The 20,425-nt window shown below is 32.2% G+C and overlaps 1 protein-coding gene across 1 annotated transcript; it reads right to left on the bottom strand.

Annotated features, from left to right (window-relative positions):
* Positions 1-14,123: 14,123 nt before the first annotated feature.
* On the bottom strand, positions 14,124-18,800 carry LOC139488340 (uncharacterized). The gene is made up of 6 exons (XM_071273870.1): positions 18,676-18,800; positions 17,702-17,861; positions 16,585-16,970; positions 16,151-16,267; positions 15,254-15,360; positions 14,124-14,525 (listed from the first exon to the last, which is right to left on the bottom strand). The coding sequence occupies exons 1-6, from the start codon at positions 18,761-18,763 to the stop codon at positions 14,343-14,345; spliced, it is 1,041 nt and encodes a 346-aa protein (XP_071129971.1). The 5' UTR covers positions 18,764-18,800; the 3' UTR covers positions 14,124-14,342.
* Between the last annotated feature and the right edge of the window lie 1,625 nt (positions 18,801-20,425).

The raw sequence follows: 20,425 nt of genomic DNA on the forward strand, positions 1-20,425 counted from the left end.
CCAGAACTAATTAACATAAAAAAATTGTAATCTACGTGCTACGTGTAGCCAACTGTGTAATAAAAATTGAGAATCTAAACAGGGAACGTGTCAAAAAGACAGCTATGTTTATAAAACCAAGGAATATATGTGTTTAATCTGCGTTGGATACTTAAATATCATAAAATTTTGATTCATTTTAATTTTGTGCTTTCAAATAATACATGAGTTTTTGTTTACATTTTTTTTTTATATTTTTAAAGGTATAATTTTTCGGAATTAACTTCAATTCAAAAGAACAAACCTTTTACGTACCTCAGTGAACTTATGTTATTGCACTGCATGTACATGTAAAACAAGGCGATTACGTACTTGTCAAAATTTTTAATGTATTAATTTTGTTTATAAATTTCTTGGGAAACCACATCGAAATTGAATTTTAATTAAATACGTATTACAACATGTTCAAATGATTTTGGAGTGCATAATAAAATAATATTCCCTTATCTTTCACAGATGCATCTGTATCAGGCTACATATTAAATGAACTTCTCACTCTTTGCTTAATTGACATGCACATGAACCTTTCAATTGGTCTAAGAGGATAGCATCTCAATCATGTTACATTTAACCAGATCAACACAAAATATCTTAAGGAAGTTCGCTACTCAGTTTCAAAATAACAAGCTTTTCATAACACTAGTATATATTGATAGGGGTTTAATAAAGGAACCAAAAAAGCAAATTTAAAATATATAGGTCAATGTGCTTGTTTTCGAGATATATGCCATTGAAATTTTGGCCGGAAAATGTTCTCTCTTGATTTTTTATAGCTTTATAATTGACAAGTTAAAGTTCTAAAAACTATAAAAAAAAAAAAAAAAAAAAAAAAATAACACAAATTTTATAAGATTTTTACAGATAGCTTAAGATTTATAAATAGAAAAATGGGGGTCGGTCAATGGGCAATTTTTTTTTAATGCATTCAAATAGATAACCCCAGAGGATTACGAAAATCTGACAAAAAATTCAAAAGCATGACAAGCGAACATCCTTAATATCGTTAATAGACAACAACACACTAAATATGTCAGGTCATTTGGAAAAGAGACATGAAAATACCAGATGGACAATCAAGCTCTTGAGTAGGAAACAAACTGTAACGACATGGCAAAAAAGAAAGAAAAAGACAAACAGACAAACGATAGTACACAAAGCACAACATAGACAACATAAAAATGAGCAACATGCACCCTATTAAAAACTGCTCCGCAAGTTGCACCAGTCGTGTTGCTCATGTTTATTCAAACTCGATAATAAGTCTTATTCGGTAGGTCACATTCGGTATAAGAGGATAGCAATGCAGTTACCACATAGTGAACATATGCGTTATTACCTGTGAAACTGATATTCCATAACGGTCAACCAACTCGTAAAACCTACGAAGGGATGAAAATAAATATATGAAAAATCTTCTTGGTGCAATAAATCAGAAAGCAGACTTGTTGGTTGCTGAGAAATATGAGATGACATTTCATATAATGTATATAGATATAGGAAAATGTGGTGTGAATGCCAATGAGACAACTCTCCATCCAAATAACAATTTATAAAAGTAAACTATTATAGGTCAATGTACGGCCTTCAACACGGAGCCTTGGCTCACACCGAACAAAGAGCTATGAAGGGCCCTAAAATTACTAGTGTAAAACCATTCAAACGGGAAAACGAACGGTCTAATCTATATAAAAACGAGAAACGAGAAACACGTATAAATTACATAAACAAACGACAACTACTGTACATCAGATTTCTGACTTAGAACAGGTGCAAACAGGTGCAAAATATGTTTATTTGAAAAACATTTTCATTTACAAGAAGTGTGATATGGAAGGCACTCTAACATGTTGACGCTATGCTAGATTGAAACGAAGATGTGTACACAAGTTCAAGACACAAGGATTTGATGCTACCGACACAAAAATGCGACAAAAATGTGCATCTCCAGACAGACGCAAGAGCGTTACCTTTGGACAGACAAAAGTAAAACAATATACCCTTAATTTTTTGGAATGGGTATAAGTTAGCTTTGTTAAAATGTAATACATTTTATACTGTAACTAGTTGTTTTTATTTCCTAAATATAGTAACACAGCTATATATTGTGCAATGTCAATTCATCATGGAACACTTTTACCACAGTCAGGGGTTCATTAAGGGATGATGATAAGTTAAAATTAAATTTACAATTTAAATAGCTATCAATGTTTTAATTTAAGTTGAAGTTTAAAAACAATATTAGGTCAATGTCAGAAATTTTTGTACTTAATTTTTGTTCATTTTTGTACTTGGCACAAAACTTGGGAAGGGCTCGGTAAAACCTTGCCCTTCCCCAGTTTTTCAGCCTCAAACAAAAAAGTTTATATTTTTCTGACATTGACCGAATATTGTATATATATACTTGATTGTCTTATGTATGTCCTCATTAATCATGTATTTATCGAGACGATCAGTTTTATGGACAATGATTTGCACATCTTTATTTTAGATGTCAGGTTCATGGTTTACCAACACAATATATAATAGAACGGAATAATTAATTTCGCTTTTCAAAATTAATATGACATGGATATTGAATACAAAATTTCAATATATGAAAATATGTAAGACATTTTAGTCTTGAAAAGTAATTTTAGTATTCAAGGAACGTAACATATTGTATGGTGGATTACCTTTTCGAAGATATTCCACTAACATTGAATGAAACTCATTTTACCATAAACTAAATATGAAATAAATATTGACAAAACTGTCATATTGTAATGTTTATTATGTCATTTTCCAAATAAAAAGTTTTGGAAAAGTCAACTCGAAGAGGTTTTGCTCCATGAGGAGGCTGTCACGAAACGGTTACAGGAACTTCGCGAATTTTTGACAAAACGAGGCTATAAGAAATTGGACATAGATAAGGGGTTTGCGCGCTAACAGTAACAGCCGCAATGACCTCTTACAGTACAAACGGAAAAGGCGCAGCAAAATAGTCCCGTTTGTTCTAACATACAGCCTTTACTAACCTTTCACGTTTGGTCCGTGCTAATTGGCAAATTATTGCCAAACACCTTAAATTATCCAAGATCTTTCCCAATCCTCCTGTGTTAGCTTTTCGGAGACCAGCAAGTCTTAAAGACTTATTTGTAAGAGCTGACGTCTCCTCAAATAAAAACTGTTCAATTGCAGGATGGTGCAAGTCATGTGGTAACAGATGATGTCTGACTTGTCAACAAATACTCAATACTCAAACATTTACTTGCCACTTGACTGGGTCTGTGTACACTATATTTTGCAATGTAACTTGCAAAACCCAGAATGTTCTATACCTCCTTCAGTGTCGATGTGGCATGCAGTATGTTGGCGAGACCGAGCAGCCATTTAACAAACGCATGAATGGTTATTGGAGTGACTACACTTGAAAGCCTGACCTACCCGTTTGTCGTCATTTTAGATCACCTGGGCACTCCCAAGCTGATCTCAAAAACCTTACCATCACAATCATAGACCACAACGAGGGTTGGTCGAAGGTCAACAGAGTCGCTCGGGAAAGATTTTGGATAAGAAAGTTAAGGACAGTTTCCCCAGAAGGCATAAATGAAAAAAACATAGAAATAGTCAATGTACGGCCTTCAACACGGAGCCTTGGCTCACACCGAACAAAAAGCTATGAAGGGCCCTAAAATTACTAGTGTAAAACCATTCAAACGGGAAAACGAACGGTCTAATCTATATAAAAACGAGAAACGAGAAACACGTATAAATTACATAAACAAACGACAACTACTGTACATCAGATTTCTGACTTCGAACAGGTGCAAACAGGTGCAAAATATGTTTATTTGAAAAACATTTTCATTTACAAGAAGTGTGATATTGAAGGCACTCTAACATGTTGACGCTATGCTAGATAGAAACGAAGATGTGTACACAGGTTCAAGACACAAGGATTTGATGCTACCGACACAAAAATGCGACAAAAATGTGCATCTCCAGACAGACGCAAGAGCGTTACCTTTGGACAGACAAAAGTAAAAAAATATACCCTTAATTTTTTGGAATGGGTATAAGTTAGCTTTGTTAAAATGTAACACATTATATACTGCAACTAGTTGTTTTTATTTCCTAAATATAGTAACACAGCTATATATTGTGCAATGTCAATTCATCATGGAACACTTTTACCACAGTCAGGGGTTCATTATAAAGGGATGATGATAAGTTAAAATTAAATTTACAATTTAAATAGCTATCAATGTTTTAATTTAATGCATTCAAATAGATAACCCCAGAGGATTACGAAAATCTGACAAAAAATTCAAAAGCATGACAAGCGAACATCCTTAATATCGTTAATAGACAACAACACACTAAATATGTCAGGTCATTTGGAAAAGAGACATGAAAATACCAGATGGACAATCAAGCTCTTGAGTAGGAAACAAACTGTAACGACATGGCAAAAAAGAAAGAAAAAGACAAACAGACAAACGATAGTACACAAAGCACAACATAGACAACATAAAAATGAGCAACATGCACCCTATTAAAAACTGCTCCGCAAGTTGCACCAGTCGTGTTGCTCATGTTTATTCAAACTCGATAATAAGTCTTATTCGGTAGGTCACATTCGGTATAAGAGGAAAGCAATGCAGTTACCACATAGTGAACATATGCGTTATTACCTGTGAAACTGATATTCCATAACGGTCAACCAACTCGTAAAACCTACGAAGGGATGAAAATAAATATATGAAAAATCTTCTTGGTGCAATAAATCAGAAAGCAGACTTGTTGGTTGCTGAGAAATATGAGATGACATTTCATATAATGTATATAGATATAGGAAAATGTGGTGTGAATGCCAATGAGACAACTCTCCATCCAAATAACAATTTATAAAAGTAAACTATTATAGGTCAATGTACGGCCTTCAACACGGAGCCTTGGCTCACACCGAACAAAAAGCTATGAAGGGCCCTAAAATTACTAGTGTAAAACCATTCAAACGGGAAAACGAACGGTCTAATCTATATAAAAACGAGAAACGAGAAACACGTATAAATTACATAAACAAACAACTACTGTACATCAGATTTCTGACTTCGAACAGGTGCAAACAGGTGCAAAATATGTTTATTTGAAAAACATTTTCATTTACAAGAAGTGTGATATGGAAGGCACTCTAACATGTTGACGCTATGCTAGATAGAAACGAAGATGTGTACACAGGTTCAAGACACAAGGATTTGATGCTACCGACACAAAAATGCGACAAAAATGTGCATCTCCAGACAGACGCAAGAGCGTTACCTTTGGACAGACAAAAGTAAAAAAATATACCCTTAATTTTTTGGAATGGGTATAAGTTAGCTTTGTTAAAATGTAACACATTATATACTGCAACTAGTTGTTTTTATTTCCTAAATATAGTAACACAGCTATATATTGTGCAATGTCAATTCATCATGGAACACTTTTACCACAGTCAGGGGTTCATTATAAAGGGATGATGATAAGTTAAAATTAAATTTACAATTTAAATAGCTATCAATGTTTTAATTTAAGTTGCAGTTTAAAAACAATATTAGGTCAATGTCAGAAATTTTTGTACTTAATTTTTGTTCATTTTTGTACTCGGCACAAAACTGGGGAAGGGCTCGGTAAAACCTTGCCCTTCCCCAGTTTTTCAGCCTCAAACAAAAAAGTTTATATTTTTCTGACATTGACCGAATATTGTATATATATACTTGATTGTCTTATGTATGTCCTCATTAATCATGTATTTATCGAGACGATCAGTTTTATGGACAATGATTTGCACATCTTTATTTTAGATGTCAGGTTCATGGTTTACCAACACAATATATTATAGAACGGAATAATTAATTTCTCTTTTCAAAATTAATATGACATGGATATTGAATACAAAATTTCAATATATGAAAATATGTAAGACATTTTAGTCTTGAAAAGTAATTTTAGTATTCAAGGAACGTAACATATTGTATGGTGGATTACCTTTTCGAAGATATTCCACTAACATTGAATGAAACTCATTTTACCATAAACTAAATATGAAATAAATATTGACAAAACTGTCATATTGTAATGTTTATTATGTCATTTTCCAAATAAAAAGTTTTGGAAAAGTCAACTCGAAGAGGTTTTGCTCCATGAGGAGGCTGTCACGAAACGGTTACAGGAACTTCGCGAATTTTTGACAAAACGAGGGTATAAGGAATTGGACATAGATAAGGGGTTTGCGCGCTAACAGTAACAGCCGCAATGACCTCTTACAGTACAAACGGAAAAGGCGCAGCAAAATAGTCCCGTTTGTTCTAACATACAGCCTTTACTAACCTTTCACGTTTGGTCCGTGCTAATTGGCAAATTATTGCCAAACACCTTAAATTATCCAAGATCTTTCCCAATCCTCCTGTGTTAGCTTTTCGGAGACCAGCAAGTCTTAAAGACTTATTTGTAAGAGCTGACGTCTCCTCAAATAAAAACTGTTCAATTGCAGGATGGTGCAAGTCATGTGGTAACAGATGATGTCTGACTTGTCAACAAATACTCAATACTCAAACATTTACTTGCCACTTGACTGGGTCTGTGTACACTATATTTTGCAATGTAACTTGCAAAACCCAGAATGTTCTATACCTCCTTCAGTGTCGATGTGGCATGCAGTATGTTGGCGAGACCGAGCAGCCATTTAACAAACGCATGAATGGTTATTGGAGTGACTACACTTGAAAGCCTGACCTACCCGTTTGTCGTCATTTTAGATCACCTGGGCACTCCCAAGCTGATCTCAAAAACCTTACCATCACAATCATAGACCACAACGAGGGTTGGTCGAAGGTCAACAGAGTCGCTCGGGAAAGATTTTGGATAAGAAAGTTAAGGACAGTTTCCCCAGAGGGCATAAATGAAAAAAACATAGAAATAGTCAATGTACGGCCTTCAACACGGAGCCTTGGCTCACACCGAACAAAAAGCTATGAAGGGCCCTAAAATTACTAGTGTAAAACCATTCAAACGGGAAAACGAACGGTCTAATCTATATAAAAACGAGAAACGAGAAACACGTATAAATTACATAAACAAACGACAACTACTGTACATCAGATTTCTGACTTAGAACAGGTGCAAACAGGTGCAAAATATGTTTATTTGAAAAACATTTTCATTTACAAGAAGTGTGATATGGAAGGCACTCTAACATGTTGACGCTATGCTAGATAGAAACGAAGATGTGTACACAGGTTCAAGACACAAGGATTTGATGCTACCGACACAAAAATGCGACAAAAATGTGCATCTCCAGACAGACGCAAGAGCGTTACCTTTGGACAGACAAAAGTAAAACAATATACCCTTAATTTTTTGGAATGGGTATAAGTTAGCTTTGTTAAAATGTAATACATTTTATACTGCAACTAGTTGTTTTTATTTCCTAAATATAGTAACACAGCTATATATTGTGCAATGTCAATTCATCATGGAACACTTTTACCACAGTCAGGGGTTCATTAAGGGATGATGATAAGTTAAAATTAAATTTACAATTTAAATAGCTATCAATGTTTTAATTTAAGTTGAAGTTTAAAAACAATATTAGGTCAATGTCAGAAATTTTTGTACTTAATTTTTGTTCATTTTTGTACTTGGCACAAAACTTGGGAAGGGCTCGGTAAAACCTTGCCCTTCCCCAGTTTTTCAGCCTCAAACAAAAAAGTTTATATTTTTCTGACATTGACCGAATATTGTATATATATACTTGATTGTCTTATGTATGTCCTCATTAATCATGTATTTATCGAGACGATCAGTTTGATGGACAATGATTTGCACATCTTTATTTTAGATGTCAGGTTCATGGTTTACCAACACAATATATTATAGAACGGAATAATTAATTTCGCTTTTCAAAATTAATATGACATGGATATTGAATACAAAATTTCAATATATGAAAATATGTAAGACATTTTAGTCTTGAAAAGTAATTTTAGTATTCAAGGAACGTAACATATTGTATGGTGGATTACCTTTTCGAAGATATTCCACTAACATTGAATGAAACTCATTTTACCATAAACTAAATATGAAATAAATATTGACAAAACTGTCATATTGTAATGTTTATTATGTCATTTTCCAAATAAAAAGTTTTGGAAAAGTCAACTCGAAGAGGTTTTGCTCCATGAGGAGGCTGTCACAAAACGGTTACAGGAACTTCGCGAATTTTTGACAAAACGAGGCTATAAGAAATTGGACATAGATAAGGGGTTTGCGCGCTAACAGTAACAGCCGCAATGACCTCTTACAGTACAAACGGAAAAGGCGCAGCAAAATAGTCCCGTTTGTTCTAACATACAGCCTTTACTAACCTTTCACGTTTGGTCCGTGCTAATTGGCAAATTATTGCCAAACACCTTAAATTATCCAAGATCTTTCCCAATCCTCCTGTGTTAGCTTTTCGGAGACCAGCAAGTCTTAAAGACTTATTTGTAAGAGCTGACGTCTCCTCAAATAAAAACTGTTCAATTGAAGGATGGTGCAAGTCATGTGGTAACAGATGATGTCTGACTTGTAAACAAATACTCAATACTCAAACATTTACTTGGCACTTGACTGGGTCTGTGTACACTATATTTTGCAATGTAACTTGCAAAACCCAGAATGTTCTATACCTCCTTCAGTGTCGATGTGGCATGCAGTATGTTGGCGAGACCGAGCAGCCATTTAACAAACGCATGAATGGTTATTGGAGTGACTACACTTGAAAGCCTGACCTACCCGTTTGTCGTCATTTTAGATCACCTGGGCACTCCCAAGCTGATCTCAAAAACCTTACCATCACAATCATAGACGACAACGAGGGTTGGTCGAAGGTCAACAGAGTCGCTCGGGAAAGATTTTGGATAAGAAAGTTAAGGACAGTTTCCCCAGAGGGCATAAATGAAAAAACATAGAAATAGTCACTCCTTTTCTTGTCATCACTTGTTTCCAGTAACTCCGGCTTCCGTACTGGCTTTACAGTTTGAAGATTTTTTTAAAATACCAGTTTAAATTACAGGGCTCCATTCATTTGGGATGGATGTATAAGTACGTAGCCACATTCAATTACTTTACCTTATTAGATAAAAGTTATTTTTCTAACCATTTTTAAACTGCTATTCGTTTGGGAGGCTGAAATATGTAGTTTCTGTTGCAATTGCCCTACCGTTGTCAAATTTGAAATATTATACCAACTTGGATCGTTTAGGGCATTTTTGATTTTTTTGGTTTGAGAACTGCCCTCCGTGCAGTTTTAACATCTAAACTGTCACAACCTTTGGAAATTTAGAGTTGTGTCACTTCACATCGCAAATTACTATTTTTATTTGGCATATTGGGAAATTTTTAAATTGTACCAGCGTCTGTGGTGTCCGCTTAAATTGTATAAACTTTCAAGATTTTGATAGTGTCTCAATTTGAATATATTGACATGATTCATTTGACATCGTGCTATTACCGCAGAAGGATATCTGTTATCCGAAATATCTAATATTCACTTTATAGTTATTTAATGGTGATGTTGTACCCTTTTTGACTTGTCATATATTTTGTAGTGTACAGAATCATATTATATGATCCATCGCCCTGTAAGATTAATCGTTCACTATTTATTCAGTCATTTTATATATACATAATATATATAGCTGATCTGTAAAAATAACATTTCCATGTCTTATATATCATGTACTGCAGTACGACGCTAGATTAAAACTGACGTGGAAAGGTAACACTCGGCCACCGAGAGCTTCATTTTTATGAAGCCCAGGTGGTCGTGTGGTCTAGCGGGACGGCTACAGTGCAGGCGATTTGGTGTCACGATATCTCAGTAGCATTAGTTCGAATCCCGGCGATGGAAGAACAAAAGATTTGCGAAAGCAAATTTACAGATCTAACATTGTTAGGTTGATGTTTAGACAAGTTGTATATATATACATATATATGTATATAGCAGATGCAATTAAAAACAGATAGACTTATATCTGTCATTACAAACTCGTCATAAATACTAGGATTGAAATTTTGTACACCAGAAGTTTTTCTTCTAAAAATGACAAAATATACTAGTAAGGCAAATTGAGATGAAAAGTTGAGAACATACTTGTAATTTTATGTTATAAAATTGAAAAAAGGTGATCATGTTAAATGTATTATAAGTAAAAGGAGGGACATGAGAGAACTTGAGTATAAGTTTGAACTTCCAGAAGCTTAAGGCATATAAATCTTAAAAATATGTCGCACAAACCTATGTTTTGACCTTTGCAAAATGATATAGTAGTGCGCATAAACTTTCCATTTGAATATATGATTTATTACGAAACTTCATAGTAAAAGTGGCACGCATAGTGCACAGTTTGAATAGTAAAAAGAGTTTAAATGGAAAGAATTGTATTGTTTATATTGACATACGTTAAAGCTAGAAACATTAAAATTGTAGCCATGATCGTTCCTTACAAGTCTAACATCAGTTTAATCCTGAGGCTTCAATGCATAAAGTGTAGCTGTATTTGTTATACACCTTCAAATACACATTTATATAGATGTGTAGTAGTTTACCTTTGTTTTGACATGTAAAGTTGTATACTGACGCGTATAAGTTGTCAAAATATTTGACATGATTTACTAAAAACATTTCCTCATTTATAAAATTTCATTTGATAAAATACAACTTAAGGCGACTTGTCATAAAACAAATTATTCACAATTACGGCGTCTTGCTGAGGAAATACTATAAACATATGTATAATTATCCTATATACATGTACCGAGCACCGAGTGTACAAAGTTCGGTATGTTCGCAAGACAGTGGAGACAATGATGAAAGAAAATCACTTTTAACGTGAATATTGCAAACTTGTATACAAGGGATACATAAAATTGAGAATGGAAATGGGTAATGTGCCAAAGAAACAACAACCCGACCATAGAAAAAAACAACAGCAGAAGGTCACCAACAGGTCTTCAATGTAGCGAGAAATTCCTGCACCCGGAGGCGTCCTTCAGCTGGCTCCTAAACAAATATATACTAGTTCAGTGATAATGAACGCCATACTAATTATGTATGTAAAACTGTAGCTTTCAGTGTTTACCTGTCAAATACGTTTCAGATAGAACAGCCTCAGTCCCAACATAAGGATTTTTATGGCACCCCGAAATCCATATCAATTTGTCAAACGTCGGATTAAGATCTTATTAAGATTAAGATTCATTGGAAATTTGTATACAGTAAAATATCAAAAATACCGCACTCCAAGGAAAATTCTAAACGGAAAATCTGATGTAAAAACTGTCAGCAAATGGCAATATCAAATGCCCAAACACATAAAACTATTGGATAACAACTGTCATATTCCTGACTAGGTACAGACAATTTTTTATGCAGTAAATGATGAATTAAACCTGGTTTTATAGCTTGCTAAATGTCTCAATTGTATGACAGTCGTGTAAAATTCAATTATATTGATAACATTTTTTGAACGAAACTAATCCATTTGTTTAATTATGACAATAATCAAATATTGTTTAGGAAGCGTTCCGATTATATCATTCTCAATCTGTTTCGGAATCTCAGACAATGTTAGGATATTCCAAACCAATCATTGTAGATAAAAATCCGACTTTTTCTCTTTACGTCAGTGTCTTCCCGCTTTCTGAGGAGCCATAATTGGATATGAATAGTCCATTTGCCAATTACCGATTTGATTCTGTTATTACACACTTTTTAAACAACTTACTTCCCTTTGTCAATCGTAGACTGGTTCCATACCGGACAAAATTGAATTTTGCTAATGCAACGCATGATGAATTGAAAATGATGTATATAAAGTAATTTTTCATGAAAACAAATTCTGATGTCAATAAGTATTTAGCTTAAAACAAGTTAATGTAATTAAAAGATATGAAAACCGTAAAGATTACTCGCATTACATTACGCACAGGTAAATTTGCTTTTTCTGCTAGCTCTTCGTTGTAAATAAAAATCAATGTCCCTCATAAGGGAGACAACTTAAAAAGGGATTTCTAATTACAGGGTCAATAACGGGAATTGGCAAATAGCCTACAACCGCCTCATTAACTACATCATTGAAGACACATGTAAAGTTACTTACAAAATCAAAGAAGCAAATATGATATGAGAAGTTGTTGTTTTACAATTCTAGGAATTCAATATACAATCAAATTAAAGAAAACATTATATCAAATTGACTACACTGAAACCAATGGTAAAAGGAGGGCTTTTATCTTCTACATGTTTTAAGTGTTCACTTCTAAACATTCTTCAAATTTATTCGAAACTTTCTTATCTTTATTACTTGTTATATATGTAGTCTTAATAAGACACACATTAATAGCAGATCTGTAATTCTTTCTCTTTTTCAATTTGTTAAAAACTTTTAAAGACTTATCATAATTGAGACCTTGATATATAGAGAATAATACATGGCAAAATCCGTATCATATGTCGTATCATCCCGAGACATCAATATCAGCCGAAGGGCCTTTAGGCCCGAGGGATGATATTGGTCGAGGGTGATACGGCATGTGATACGGATTTTGCCATGTATTATACGCTTTATCATATATTTCAACAGAAGAGTATTATATTATATGAACTGTTTTCTGATCCCGATAGATTAGCACACCTTCAGTTCTGCTTTTGTCTTGCTTCAAAGCCTTAAAATATCTGCTTATACAAAGCACCTGGGTTACCTTACCATTTGCCTGCTGCTGTTTTAAAAATATTTTGTTTATTATTGTATTTATTTGAGTGTTTTGTATTTTTTATAGTTGCATTTAGTGTGCCAAAAAATATGCAAACTTGATGTTCGTGACGTCACATACAATATGAAAACTTGACGTTCGTGACGTTACATACCAAACAATGACGTCATTAAAAAAAATGACCTATTTTGAGGAAATTTTTTCTTAAGCAAAAAAAAAAGAAAAAACTTTATGTAAAAAAAAAAAAAGAAAAAAAAAGGTATGCGATACGGGTTTTACCATGCGATACGGGTTTAGCTATGCGATACGGGGTATGCGATACAGGGTAGGTGATACAGACTGGAAAAACAACCTTTATTAGATATACAAAATAGCTGTATTTTGTACTAAATATATGATAAATTTGTATATACACCTATTCTGTCCATTGCTGAATACTGTATTATATTTTATTCTCTTAATTGGTTTCGATTATCAGTTGTGTTAGCTTGCTGTCCGATTGACTTGTACCATCCTTTATTCAAAACTATTGAATAAATCATAATGTGTTTTGTTTTTATGCCCCACCTACGATAGTTGAGGGGCATTATGTTTTCTGGTCTGTGCCTCAGTTCGTTCGTTCGTTCGTTCGTTCGTTCGTTCGTTCGTTCGTTCGTTCGTTCGTTCGTTCGTTCGTCCGTCCGTCTGTGCGTCCGTTCGCTTCAGGTTAAAGTTTTTGGTCAAGGTAGTTTTTGAAGAAGTTGAAGTCCAATCAACTTGAAACTTAGTACACATGTTCCCCATGATATGATCATTCTAATTTTAATGCCAAATTATAGTTTTGACCCCAATTTCGTGGTCCACTGAACATAGAAAATGATAGTGCGCAGTTCAGGTTAAAGTTTTTGGTCAAGGTAGTTTTTGATGAAGTTAAAGTTACATCAACTTGAAACTTAGTACACATGTTCCCTATGATATGATTTTTCTAATTTTAATTCCAAATTAAAGGTTAAACCCCAATTTCCACGGTCCACTGAACATAGAAAATGTACTATGGACACATTCTTGTTTCTTCATTAAAATAACTTTCAACCGACTTATCAAGTTCATTTATTTCTTACCAATACTAAGCATTTATAAAATAATCACAAAATTCTTTTTTCGGAAATGTGCATAAAAGAAACAGCAGATGTCAGCAACTTTGTGTCACAGAGTGCTTTCAAATTTTGCATAGGTTTACAACTCATGGTTGCTACGTCTTTTTTTTTACTTAATTGTTCATTAAAAATGAACTTTCTGCAAAATGCAACATATAAAAATTCAATATGTAATTATATAGATCTTTATTGCAGGTAAAACGTAATAAACTTTTAAATACAAGTAAACAAAAAAATAAATGGATAGACAAATATAACATACTAACAAGTTCAACAAGTATATACTATTTCAATAAGTACAATAATATTGCTGAACAACTTTGGCATAACTAATTGCACATTTTCCTTTTTATTTAAGCTTTTATGAACTATATGGTCTATACAGTAACTCTATTGCATTTTCTTTAATATGTCCTTTGATATTTTGATGGCCATACCATCTATGTTAGAGATTTCAAACAGTCCAGAAAGCTGAAATCTTCTCTTGATTTTGTTCGTTTGGTACGTTACAAAGGACTTTTTAAATGCCAATTTCCCATTGACTATGATAATACTACTAGTTTCATATTCCACCTGAAAAATATAAAGTACAGGTTATAGCAGTATACAAATAATGACATTATAGAAGATAAATCTTAAAGGAAAAGATAAAAATTGAAACGCTTGAAAGTAAATGATATATTTAATTCTTTAAAGGAAATACAACCAAATAGTAATGCTGATGTCTTGTTTTTTAGACTGATATATTAGTGTATTTTTATATTTGTAATGACTACACTACCTATTCAAAAATAATGTTGTTTGAGGTATGTATTCTTATAAGACATACATGTAGTATATTTTTTTTTTAATTTTCAAATATCGCTTTTAAATATATGATTCTCATCTGGCTCTGTAGATTATATTGATTTTTATAAAGGTGTAGTAAGTATTAACTAGGTGTTTCATAGAATGTTAACCCGTGCAGTAAGTTTTAATAAATTGTTTCAAATGTCTAACAGAATTGATGATCAAATTGGCGTTATTAATAGATTTGGATGTAAAAATGATTTAAGTTTTGGGGCGTTTTTTTTTGTCATTGAGTGACCGACATTAACCGACTATCTTTGTCATGTAATAATGTTATTTTAAGCACAACTTTCAATTTTATCCGAAAAAGGGTTGTACATGTATCAGCAAAATAAAACGTCTATATTACCAATGAATAACAAAACAGTTATTTAATCACATTATCATAGACCTTGTACAGAATTGTTACAAATGTCTAATCCTTGCATTATGAGGCTGATAAAACAAAATACCTTTGTCACTACAGGTGCATTAGAAACTATATAGTTGTATGCGTCCTCTAAACCTCTCACTTTTTCATATAACTGTTTCTGTCTTGAAACAAAACTTGCCCCACATACTGCAAGTAAAGAAGAAAATGTACAGTTATAAAAGAAAACAAATGTTTTTAAAAATTTAAGATTCGCGTTTATTCTTCTTAATATGCCTTTTAATTTAACAACAAAACATTAATTAATTATTAATTCTTTTTTTATATCGTTTGGTACAAATGATAAAGCGATTTTGGTATGATTGCCAATATTAAAATCTTTAAAAAGAGTGCAAATAAGTGAATATGATCATTTACAGCTTACGACCTTCAACAATGAGAATATGACATACCATCAAGTTGACTGTTAAAGGCACCGAGATGAAAAAATGAGAAACAATTCAAACAAGAAGGCTAACGCCCTGATTTATTATAACACCATCTACGGAAATCGGAGATGACGAACATTAACCAATGTTAATTTCAAGCGTTTTTGAAGGACATCGAGTCATTACCTATAAAACTATATATTATTGATATATAAATGTCTAAGAATATAACTTAAACACGCTAATTAATACATTAAAAAGTTCTATTAGATTTTAAATAGAAATACGCAATATTTCGCTAAACAAATTGGCTTCATCAGGCGTGTGCATCTCTCAAGGTGAAATCGGATGCATGACAAAAAAATATTTTTGTAGCTTAATCTATACAAGATTTGAGAAAAAGTGTACATGTAACATATTTATTGATGTTGCATAAAATATGTAACTACAACTACATAAAGTTGGAATGAAAGTTTAACACATTATATATTATTGATACAAAGTATTGATATATAATATATAACTTATCTAGATATCAATTATATACTTACTTTTTCCAACTATTTGTTCATCCGTGAATATATCTTTATCGAGTAGGTTACAAACTGGACAACTGCTTACACAACGCTTTTCAATAAGGTGTCGGGTTGATCGTTTTCCAAATATTTCTGAAAGAGAGAGTATCAAAATTGTCGAATACCATAGAGAAACAGTGAACACCACGGTTCAAAAAGAACACATTTAAACTTGCATTTAAAATTAGATAAATAGTTAATATAAAAAATGAGGAAAGACAAAAAGAAAAACTAGCTAAATAAGACTTTAAAATCTGTTAGCAAACATATTTGAAAGATAACTCTGTCATTAACATTTCATGAATTTAAAGAGTCATTATCATTTATCATCACGAAGAACAAAATAATATTGATTTATTTCGGATAAAACAACTGTAAGTTAATTAACACATTTATCTATTTTTACATACTTTTCCAAATCTTTTTGGCAGTTTTTTTTACACCCTGTCCAATTTTCTTAATACCCTGTCCAATTTTCTTGATTCCATGTCCAACTTTCTTGGTTATTTTTGAAACACCTCGTCCAATATTCCTGCCGATTTTAGCGACTCCTTTTCCTAATCTTTTAACATGACCTCCTATTTTTGATCCGATTTTTTTAATTCCGACTCTGACTTTTTTTACGGTACTTTTGACCTTCCCTCCAATATTTTTAACCAATTTTCCTATCCTCTTTCCAAACCTAGCAGCTTCCTTTACTACCTTTTTACCGACAGATGCTACAAGTATTACAGGTTTGTGGATAACACTTAATAACTTTGGTAAATCTATTTTCTTTCGTTCTTGTCTAAGTTCTCTACAAGGAATAAAAATAGTTTCAGCTTTAATTCAACATAAGTAATACTCATACTATTTCATGCTTATTTTCTGTTAAATGGGGTTTTATTTTGTAATATTTATAATACTCTAATGATATTATAATTGGTAATAAGCAATGCCATAATGTAAGATTTGCATGGTTTTCGAAATATGTAACCGTATATATCTCACGTAGTTTTATAAAATGAATATTACAATCTGAAACCCTATTACTGAAAAAGCCAATTCGGAAGACTCGCGTATTGCCTTTTCATGTGACTGTATTTATTCCCCGTGTAAACGTGTCTAAAATATGTTTAAATATAGAAAATAACGTAATTGTCGACCACACAATGATATAACATCTAACGTGTTATGTTAAAACAAATTTCACATGTATGACTATATTGTTGACAAAAATTCGAATCCTGGTGTTCTTGTTTATCAACAAAATATAATTTTGTAATATTCTAAGAAATACTTATCCTAAATGCAACAATGTCAGTACGACGATCTTAAAGGAAGATTTTTTTCTAGATCTAGGGTTAATCGTTGAAAGTCTATACAGAAAACCAACTTTCAACTGTGAAGTTTGGTTCATAAGGATCGACGTTTAAACATCTTAAAAAATATATCACAGTTAAATCTAATATAAAATTTTCTTATTAAAAAAAAAGAAAGCACAAAAAAAATATTATTTTACAAGTCTATGAAACAATTTCTACTTACACCGCTGCACAAATATTTCCTGAACATTCGTCACACGACTTTATCGTTTGGTTAACTTTGGTTTCACATGACAGTGTTATAACCTTATCCTCATCTACAGTAGCATCAATTTCATCCACAATATAATTTACAATATCTACTCGTGCTTGGTCGTTTATTACTGAAAACAAAAAACAAACTTATTTGCAAAAATTGTATTTTTTTCATTACAATTCTTTTGTGTTTTTTGCTTGTTTGTAAAGATTAATTTGCCCTATTCAGGAACAGTTTTTATCTCTTGATTTTAATTATTGTGATATTTGAATTTAATGTAACGCATGAGAAAACCAAATTAAAAACACTGCATTATTTTATTCAAACGTTTGTTGAAAATGGTCATGAACGAAATGATTATGTCAGATTTTGCTTGTAGAATGACTTGACATATATTCTCTATTCGCAATAATTTATGACCAACAGCTACAAAATGCATATAAAAAAATGAATTTTGGATATAGATAAAGTAACATAAATGAAACAGTGTGTTTTGTCTTTAATTGAGATCTTTAAATTGCCCCTATTAAATTTTTAACATTGACTTGAAGCAAAATCAAACTTTTAGCATCTAGTAAATAAATAAAGTAATTGATTAAAAAAACATATGTGTTACATGCACGTCAGACGAAAAAAAGATAAAAATGCAAATTATGTAAGGAATGCTGTTGGTATTGTTGTATTTTAACTTACATGTTTCAACAATGATCCAAAGCTTACACCTCAATTGATAGTTAGGAGAAGTCAGCTCCTAGCACATTGGTTGAATACAAGAAACATTAGCTTAAAAAAACAATAACACGTCGTGTTTCTAAAAACAACCTCTACCCGAAACGCTTGAGCCTAAACTATAAAACTGAACTGCAGTATGGCATCTTAAAGAAGACGAAATATAATAATATTTACATGTATAATAATCAATTTGAAAATTTTTAACTTACTATCCAAATTATTTTGTGGGAGAGAGAGTAGTTCTCCATTGCAGGTACAAAATGCCGCAACTACTGCTACGAGAAGAGGAATAAACATGTTGAATGTTTTAAAAGCAGGGTGATTTTGTAGTCGATTGGTGGTGTTTTATATAGCAAAATTACGGCAGTTCCAAGAATTAATTACCAAAAAAGCAATCCTATTATTATTTACGTGATATGTTTAACCATCTCTTATTAAAATGAGGGATAATGGGTGTTTCATGTGATTTAAAAAGTTAATATATAATTTTTTTTCCTTCATTTTAACTTTCTATTATAAAAAAAAAAATGTCCATTTTGTTTATAAAGTATTTTTTTACATCTTAAAAGATAAATATTTAAATAAGTGTAATCTAACTTGAACCAACCTTAGGTATACCTCACAGAACTAGTGTAATTTAACCACAAGAATATGTAAAACAATGTTGTTACGTAATTGTCATATTTAAAATCTATTACTTTTGTTGATATATTTTTGGGAAACCACATCGAAATGGAAATTTTCTTGTTGACGCCATCTCAAGTGTGTATTCGATAATAATGTGGAAATTTCCCCTTCACGTTTTCAGCCATATTCTGTTTCCTGGTATAAATCAAACCTACTTTATCTTTGCCAAACTCAAAATATGTACGAGTTGATTTTTAATTGCACTCAGAAAATACATGTACCAGTCTAATTATGTAGCCTTTCAGCATTATGTAATTTTCAGATCGATACATTTGTAATGAGTACCGTAAACGAAAAGCAATTATTAAACAGAATGAACATTGAACGTCCTCTGCAACAAGTTCTCCTTAAAAGCATTTTGGTAAATTTTCAAAAATTGCTTTTTAAACTCATAAGGTGATGCAAATCCATTGTTGACAATTAAGAACCATTTCCAATATATTATACAGATTATACATTAAGCGGTACAGAACAATGATAATATACTAATTTTAAAGAAAGAAAAGTATGATGTTATCTAGATCATTGGTTGAGATGATTCCAGCAATACATACATGATATATCAGTGTAAGATGGTGAACCAGAATATCTAAAAGAATCGTCGAAGTTACAGACATTACAAGAAATGTACGTCAGGTATGCCAATGCCAATGCCAAAATTTTATTTTTATCAAAAATTTTAGACCATCAGGTTAGTTGTTTTTTGAATGAATGTGTATACGTAGTATCTGCCAATATAAAGGACAGAATTACCTAGGCTTCAATGATAAATTTGTGTTCCAAATGACTCAGTATTGTTAAATATATTTTACGTGATTGGTGTGTGTGTGTATGTGTGATATACTTGATTATGTTTTGTTTTTGAGGTGAAGTAATGTTCATGGTCTTAGTATTTTTTTACATTTCTGAGTTCCATTTTCCAAAGTTGATTTACAATTTAGATGGAAATCACCATATAGTTGAGATATTATGAAAGATTCGGTGATAAATTAATTCCTAACGAAACTAATAAAGCAATGAATATTTTTGTCGACACCTCAGTTTCTTTGTTCATGTAATGTCTTTTTTGTTATCTCTCTTTATTGTATTTATATTATTCATAGTTAGATGTCAGTTATAAGCTCTAAATCCATTTAAATGTGATTTTCAATTGTTTTTTTTTGTTTCACTGCCGAACCATTTTGTCGTCTACGGTTTCAAACGTGTTAAATATTTGGGACTCGAGCTTTCCTTCTAGCAAACTTAATATTTGTTCTTCAAGATATCATATTG

This window comes from Mytilus edulis, chromosome 9 (assembly GCF_963676685.1).
Source record: "Mytilus edulis chromosome 9, xbMytEdul2.2, whole genome shotgun sequence".
Lineage (NCBI taxonomy): Eukaryota > Metazoa > Mollusca > Bivalvia > Mytilida > Mytilidae > Mytilus > Mytilus edulis.